At 68.7% G+C, this 8,404-nt stretch overlaps 1 protein-coding gene across 1 annotated transcript; it reads right to left on the minus strand.

Moving 5' to 3' along the window:
• On the minus strand, positions 1–8,399 carry ARHGEF2 (Rho/Rac guanine nucleotide exchange factor 2; the record flags this gene model as incomplete). Its single annotated transcript, XM_055792046.1, is given in 16 exon segments — positions 1–576; positions 678–696; positions 698–865; positions 1,642–2,055; positions 2,746–2,796; positions 2,906–2,947; positions 3,037–3,104; positions 3,220–3,315; positions 3,458–3,649; positions 5,302–5,369; positions 5,533–5,702; positions 5,782–5,858; positions 7,231–7,488; positions 7,580–7,697; positions 7,938–8,063; positions 8,149–8,399. Coding segments are annotated over 16 exon segments (2,204 nt in total), but the record flags the coding sequence as incomplete, so codon positions are not given.
• Between the last annotated feature and the right edge of the window lie 5 nt (positions 8,400–8,404).

The raw sequence follows: 8,404 nt of genomic DNA on the forward strand, positions 1-8,404 counted from the left end.
CCGAGGGGAACCAACAACTGATTAAAAACGCCTGCCCCAGCCCCGCCCCCCCGGCCAGCCCCCCCCCAAACCAGGCTGGGGGATGAGCTTTGGTAGAGATGGGCTCACCCCCACCAGGGACCTTACCGCTGTCCCAGGGCGGGGGGCGGGGGGGGGCTGCATCCTGCTCAGCACTGGATGGACCAGGACCCCCCCCCAACCCCACCGGGGCCACCTCCTCCCACCCCAGGACAACAAAATAAATAAATAAATCCAAGCGGAGGGAGGCGGGACGCATCGGCCCCAAACTGCTGCCTGTCCCCCCCCCTGCCACCATCTTGGGGGAGGGGAGGGGGCGACTGGCCCCCCCCCCCCGCCCCATAAGGCTCCCATGGGAATAGCAGCTTCCCCATCCCGCTGGCCCCATCGCCCCATGGCTGGATCCGGCCCCCGGCATCTCCCGGGGGGGGGTGGGGGGGGTGGGGGGCTGGGGGGGAGCTGGAGCTGGTCCCTAACTGTCCGAGGAGCCCCCATCACCCTCCTTCAGCTCCTGGCTGCTCTCCACCTCTTCGGGAATATCCTGCATCCTCAGGAAATCTATGGAAAAACAGCAGGTTAACCCCCTCCCCCGCCCTGGGAAAAGCGGGTGCCCAGGGCTGGCTCCTGTCCCCGTCCCCCCCCCCACCCCCGGGACCCACCTCGGGGGCTGGCGGGGGGGGGAGTGGCGGCTCCCCAAGCCCTCGTCCTCCAGCAGCGCGTCCAGGGCGTCCTCGCCTTCCCGCAGCCGGTCGGGATCGCCCCCCCGGTAATCCAGCTCCTCCCGGGGGCAGGGGGCGAAGGCAGGGTGGTGGTAGGAGAGGCTGGCGGGGTGGGGGCCGTGGCTCAGCTGCTGAGAGGGGGGGGGGGGGGGCGGTCAGGCCTGCACTCCCGTGTCCCCCAACATGGGGGGGGGGCGGGGGGGGGGGCGGGGGCTGAGGCCAGACACACTCATGTCACGTGTGAACGTATCCTTCACCCCCCGCCGCTGCCTCCCCGCCCCCCCCCACCCCGGCGGGCTGAGGCTGGATGCACTTGTGCCACACCTGACTGCATCCCTCCCACCCCCACCTCCTCCCCACACCCCCCACCGCGGGGGGCTGAGGCCAGATGCATTCATGTCACGGATACGTTCATGTCACAGATGCACTCGTGTCACGCATCAGCACATCTATTTTTTTTCCCCTGCTGCCACTTCCCCAGGGCCTGACCCAGGTGGGCTGAGGCTGGACGCACTCGTGTCACACATGAGCCCATTGCTCCCCCTGCCCTGACCCCAAATCTGGGTGGGCTGAGGCTGGACAAACTTGTGTCACACATGAGCCCACTGTCCCCCCTGTCCAGACACCAAACCCGGGTGGGCTGAGGCCGGACGCACTCGTGTCACACATGAGCCCATTGCTCCCCCCTGCCCTGACCCCAAATCTAGGTGGGCTGAGGCCGGACGCACTCGTGTCACACATGAGCCCATTGCTCCCCCTGCCCTGACCCCAAATCTAGGTGGGCTGAGGCTGGACAAACTTGTGTCACACATGAGCCCACTGTCCCCCCTTGCCCTGACCCCAAACCCGGGTGGGCTGAGGCCGGACACACTCGTGTCACACGCTGAGCCCCCCGTGCCCCTACCTGGGGCGGGGTGAAGCTGAGATAGAGCGCGTCCCCGGCCGGCAGACTCCTGCGCCGTGGGTCCGTCCCGCGGCGTCCCCGCGCGCCACCCTCCTGCCGCAGGGCACCCAGCTGCCGCCGGGCATCCTCCAGCTCCCGCTCCAGCCGGGCGCGCTCCTGCTCGCTGTCCCGCAGCCGCGTCTCCAGCGCCGCCGCCTCCTGCGCCCGCTCCTGGCAGAGCTGCCGGCAGCGCCCCAGCTCCTCCTGCAGCAGCCCGTGTTGCCGCTGCAGCAGCGCCAGCTCCGTGGTGCCCGGCTTCTCGCCCACCCGCGCCGCCGGCTCGGGCGCTGCCGGCTGGGAACCGCGGCGCGACGGCTTCTCCGCGCCCTCCTGCAGCTGCAGCTCCAGCAGCGTGTCCTGCTGGCTCACCACGGCCTGCGGGGAGGTGGGCGGCAGCGTGGGCAGGGGGCAGGCACAGGGTGGGCAGGGGGTATGGGCAGGGGGGTGTGGGCGGGGGGAGTACGGGCAGGGGGCAGCTGGGGGGTGGACATGGGGGTTTTGGCAGGGGGAGGGCAGGGGGCAGCCGGGGGGTGGGCAGGGGGGTGGGCATGGGGGTGGGCAGGGCAGGGGCCAGCTGGGGGGTGGGTGGGGGGTATGGGCAGGGGGAGTATGAGCAGGGGGCAGGCAGAGGGGTGTGGGCAGGGGGATATGGGCAGTGGTGTGGGCAGGGGGTGTATATGGGCAGAAGGGTATGGGCAGGGGGATATGGGCAGGGGGATGCAGGCAGAGGGGTGTGGGCAGGGGGATACGGGCAAGGGGCAGCACTGTGGGCAGCGGGATGTATGTAGGTAGGAGAATGTAAGTGGGCAGGGGGATATGGGCAGGGGGATGGGGGCAGAGGGGTGTGGGCAGGGGGATATGGGCAGTGGTGTGGGCAGGGGGTGTATATGGGCAGAAGGGTATGGGCAGGGGGATATAGGCAGGGGGATGGGGGCAGGGGGGTGTGGGCAGGGGGCTGCGGACAGGAGCGCAGGCAGGGGGATGGATGGATATAGGCAGGGGGATGTGGGCAGGGGTCTGCTAGCTTGCCCCCCCCTCCCCACAGCGTGCCCCCCCCCCCCCAACCTGGAGGCTGTGCAGGAGCGTGTAGAGGTTCACCAGCCGCTGGTTGATCTCCTGGGGGGGGGAGGGGGGGGGGGGATGGTGAGCCCCCGTGACCCAGCACGGGGAAACTGAGGCACGCTGGCCCCACGGGGAGGGAGCTGGCGCCCTCCCCCCCCCTTACCTCCTGGGGTACCCTCTGCAGGAGCTGGTTGCCATTCCCATCCTACGGAGAGACACCAGTGACACCGCGGTGGCCCCGGCACGGGCTGGGGGTGCCCCCCTCGGCGCGCCCCCCACCCTCCCCCCACTCACCCGCTGCCCAGCATCTGAATCCGCCCTGCAGAACTCCAGGGAGCCGTTGAAGCTGCTGGCGTCGCCGTCTGCAGGGAGAGGCAGGGGGTGAGCCCCGTCGCAGCCCCGGGGGGGCCCCAGCCGGGTGCAGCCCCCAGCCCCAGCTGGCACGTGTCCCCCAGCCCCCCCGCCCCCCCGCCTTACTGCTGGCGCCAGGGCTGGAGCAGCTCTCGGCTTCGGCGAGGTTGTTCTGGTCCCGGTCCCGTCCGGAGCTGGTGAATATTTCCTTCAGGCACTCCACTGCGGGGAAGTGCAGGATGAGCCCCATGCCACGGCGGGGGGACCCCACACCACTGGGGGGGACCCCAGCCCCGTGCCTCAGTTTCCCCATCCAGAGCATCGCCATCCCAGAGCATCCCGGCACATCCCGGTGGATCCGAACCTTCCCGGATGGCGTCGTGCATCAGCTTCTCCCCTCGGGAACCCTCGGCTGAGTCGGAATGGAAGAGGGTGCGGGGGGCCAGGGTGGGCGAGGACTCCTCGCAGCCGCTAGCCAGGGCCAGCATGTCGGCGAAGAGCCCCACCTTCTCCTCCAGCAGCGCCGTGATCTTCCGATCGTGCTGCAGGATACGGTCTGCAGGGGGGGGGGACAAGAACGGATGGGGGGGGGGCGAGTACAGATGGGGAGTGTGAGTACGGGTGGGGGGGGACGAGTAGGGATGGGGGGGGACGAGTACGGACACGGGGGGACGAGTACGGACGCGGGGGGACGAGTACGGACGCGGGGGACGAGTACGGACGTGGGGGACGAGTACGGACGCGGGGGGGACGAGTACGGACGCGGGGGACGAGTACGGACGCGGGGGGACGAGTACGGACGCGGGGGACGAGTACGGACGCGGGGGGACGAGTACGGATAGGGGGGACGAGTACGGATAGGGGGGACGAGTACGGATAGGGGGGACGAGTACGGATGGGGGGGGACGAGTACGGATGGGGGGGGACGAGTACGGATGGGGGGGACAAGTACGGATGCGGGGGACGAGTACGGATGGGAGGATGAGTGTAGATGGGGGGACGAGTACGGATGGGGGGACGAGTACGGACGCGGGGGGACGAGTACGGACGCGGGGGGACGAGTACGGATGGGGGGGACGAGTACGGATGCAGGGGGACGAGTACGGATGGGGGGGACGAGTACGGATAGGGGGGACGAGTACGGATGGGGGGGATGAGTACGGATGCAGGGGGACGAGTACGGATGGGGGGGACGAGTACGGATAGGGGGGACGAGTACGGATGGGGGGGACGAGTACGGATGGGGGGGACGAGTACGGATGGGGGGGGACAAGTACGGATGGGGGGGGACGAGTACGGATGCGGGGGACAAGTACGGATGCGGGGGACGAGTACGGATGCGGGGGGACGAGTACGGATGGGGGGGGGTGCGAGTACAGATGGGAGGATGAGTGTAGATGGGGGGACGAGTGTAGATGGGGGGACGAGTACGGATGGGGGGACGAGTACGGACGCGGGGGGACGAGTACGGACGCGGGGGGACGAGTACGGACGCGGGAGGACGAGTACGGACGCGGGGGACGAGTACAGACGCGGGGGGACGAGTACAGACGCGGGGGGACGAGTACGGATGGGGGGGACGAGTACGGATAGGGGGGACGAGTACGGATGCAGGGGGACGAGTACGGATGCAGGGGGACGAGTACGGATGGGGGGGACGAGTACGGATGCGGGGGACAAGTACGGATGCGGGGGGACGAGTACGGATGGGGGGGTGCGAGTACAGATGGGAGGATGAGTGTAGATGGGGGGACGAGTGTAGATGGGGGGACGAGTACGGATGGGGGGGACGAGTACGGATGCGGGGGACAAGTACGGATGCGGGGGGACGAGTACGGATGGGGGGGGTGCGAGTACGGATGGGGGGGACGAGTACGGATGGGGGGGACGAGTACGGATGGGGGGGACGAGTACGGATGGGGGGGACGAGTACGGATGGGGGGGGACGAGTACGGATGGGGGGGACGAGTACGGATGGGGGGGGGACGAGTACGGATGCGGGGGGACGAGTACGGATGCGGGGGGTGCGAGTACAGATGGGAGGATGAGTGTAGATGGGGGGACGAGTGTAGATGGGGGGACGAGTACGGATGGGGGGACGAGTACGGATGGGGGGGACGAGTACGGATGCGGGGGGACGAGTACGGATGCGGGGGACGAGTACGGATGGGGGCGCTGGATGGGGACCCCCGCGGCACCAGCACCCACCTTTCAGCTTGCGCAAGGACGCTTCGATCTCTGTCTCAATCAGGGGAAAATCCTGGCGGCTGGGGCAGCTGGAAGGGAACGGGGGGGGGGCTGTTGCTCAGAGCTGGGACCCCCCAACTCCATCACACCCTTCCCACCAGCCGCATCCTGCCCAGGCTCAGCAACCCCAGCCCCCGGCTGCACCCCCCTCCCCCCTCCCCATCGCGCACACCGACCCCCCCCGGCACTCACAGGCTGACCGTCTGCTGGATGACCTTCATCCAGTTGTTGCGGTCGTCGCGGGAGGCGGCGTGGACCTCGTACATCTCCGGCGGCGCGGCGCTGATGAGGAACATCCCCTTCTCCTGGTTGGCAATGTCCCGCACGATGAGGTTTTGCAGGGAGATGACAGCCGGCTTATCCTGAGGGGCAGGGGACAGGGTCACCATGCCATCCCAGCCACGGCGGGGGCTGGGATGCGGGGGGGGGGGGGGCGCTCACCAGCATGGGGAAGGTGTATTTTTGGTCCTTCTCCTGCAGGAAGATCAGGACGTCCGTCATCAGTAGCACCAGGACGTCTGGGAGGGAGCGCAGGGACGTCAGACGCTGGGGTGGGCACCAGCTGGTGGCATGTCCCACCCCGCAGAGCCCCAGGGTCCCCTTGGTCCCAGGGCTGCTCCTAAATTTGTCCATGGAGGGGGGGGGGCACCCCCACACCCCTGTGCCCTGGCAACCCGCTCCATGGGCACCCCCCATCTCCTAGTACCCCCCCAACCCCCAGCACCCTGCACGTTGGCATCTCCATCCCCGCGTACCCCCACCTCCTGGCACCCCTGTACCCCATCACACCCAGGTACCCTCATCCCCTGGTACCCCAGCCCCACCCCCGCCAGCGTCCCCCAGTGCAGGCACCCTCATCCTCTGGCACCTTCCATCCCTTGGCACTGTGGTCCCTGGCGGTCCCATCCTCAGGTACCTCAGTCCCCTGTACCCCATTCTCCAGCACTCTGCTCCCCCAGCACCCCCAGCCCCTGGCACCCTGGCCATCCCCACCCCCTGGCACCCCCACCCCACAAGCACCTTGGTCCCACAGCACCCCCAGCCCCTGGCACCCCCCACCCCACAGCACCTTGGTCCCACACCCCCCAGCCCCTGGTCCCTGAGCATCCTCATCCCCTGGTACACCCACCCCCCAGCACCCCCAGCCCCTGGCACCCTGGGCATCCCCATCCCCTGGTACCCCCCACCCCACAGCACCTTGGTCCCACACCCCCCAGCCCCTGGTCCCTGAGCATCCTCATCCCCTGGTACACCCACCCCACAGCACCCCCAGCCCCTGGCACCCTGGGCATCCCCATCCCCTGGTACCCCCACCCCACAGCACCTTGGTCCCACACCCCCCAGCCCCTGGTCCCTGAGCATCCTCATCCCCTGGTACACCCACCCCCCAGCACCCCCAGCCCCTGGCACCCTGGCCATCCCCATCCCCTGGCACCCCCACCCCACAGCACCTTGGTCCCACACCCCCCAGCTCCTGGTCCCTGAGCATCCTCATCCCCTGGTACACCCACCCCACAGCACCCCCAGCCCCTGGCACCCTGGCCATCCCCATCCCCTGGTACCCCCCACCCCACAGCACCTTGGTCCCACACCCCCCAGCCCCTGGTCCCTGAGCATCCTCATCCCCTGGTACACCCACCCCCCAGCCCCCCCAGCCCCTGGCACCCTGGGCATCCCCATCCCCTGGTACCCCCACCCCACAGCACCTTGGTCCCACACCCCCCAGCCCCTGGTCCCTGAGCATCCTCATCCCCTGGTACACCCACCCCCCAGCATCCCCATCCCCTGGCACCCCCACCCCACAGCACCTTGGTCCCCCCAGCACCCCCAGCCCCTGGCATCTCTCCCACCTGTGCCCCAGTTCCCCCCCACAGCACCCCAGTCCCCCACCTTTGAAGCGCCCGGCTGCCGTCTTCCAGAGCATGCAGCCGCTGTGCACCAGCTTACGCCGCAGGAGCTCGTCCTTGCCGAAAACGCCGGCGCGGCTCTCCCACGGCAGCTGCACCTTGGCGCGGCCGTCCACACGCCGGTAGACATCCCACAGCCGCGCGTTCATCTCGCACGTGTGCACCTCCTCGTTGATGGAGGAGATCAGCTCCTTCACCAGCTTCAGCGCTCGCGACAGGTCCGCGGAGTCACCCTCGTTGTCTGGGATGAAGGGTTGGGGGGGGGACGTGGTCAGGGCTGGACACACACCCCCCAGCACGGGTGGTCGCCCGCCCGCCCCCAGCCCTGTTACCTTTGGAGTTCTTCAGGATGCGCTCGATGAGCACCGGGTACTTGGTGATCCTCTGCGTCACCAGCAAGATGCACTCGGGCACCCCGTGACGTCGGAGCAGCGGGGACCGCGTCATCCTCTGGCCAGCCGGCGGGAGGGGGGGGGGGGAAGCACAGGGCACCCCGTTAGCAGTGACCGGCATCGCGGGGCTCACAACCATGTTAAAAGGCATTAGGGAGAGACGCCCAGCTGGGGAAACTGAGGCACGGGGTTGGCAGAAGGGTCTTGCGGCAGGGTATGAAGCCTGGAGGCAGCAGGGAGACCCCAAGACCCATCCTGGGGGTCCCTCCGGAGCCGTGCAGGGATGAGGGATGCTCACCCGGATGAACTGCTGGAAGCGCTTGTCACGGGCGAGCAGGTCCTTGTACTCCTTCACAGCCTTGGTGTGCTTGCTGCAGAACTCGGAGTAGGCTTTCTTCAGCTGCTCCGCGCTGGCCCCCGAAAACTGGGCAGGGGGAGAGGAGGGGACGTCAGCCCACTCATATCCCCCCCCCACCCAACAGCACCCGCCGTCCCCACGCCGTCCCCACCTGGTTGACGAGGATGTCCCCCAGGCGGTTGATGACAAAGTTCTTGTTGCTGTCATGGGCCAGGGACTCCCTGCGACGCTCCAGGAGCTGCGCCAGGAACCGCTCGTGGATCTGGCTCAGCTCGTCCACGCAGGGGAAGATCTTCTGCACCGTGGCCGGGTCCACCTGCAGATCCTCCAGCATGGCCTTGCGGAACATGGTGGCCATGATCTTCAGCGTGCGGACGTGGTGCATCTCCGTCTGGATCAGCTCTGCG

This window comes from Falco peregrinus, chromosome 19 (assembly GCF_023634155.1).
Source record: "Falco peregrinus isolate bFalPer1 chromosome 19, bFalPer1.pri, whole genome shotgun sequence".
NCBI lineage: Eukaryota > Metazoa > Chordata > Aves > Falconiformes > Falconidae > Falco > Falco peregrinus.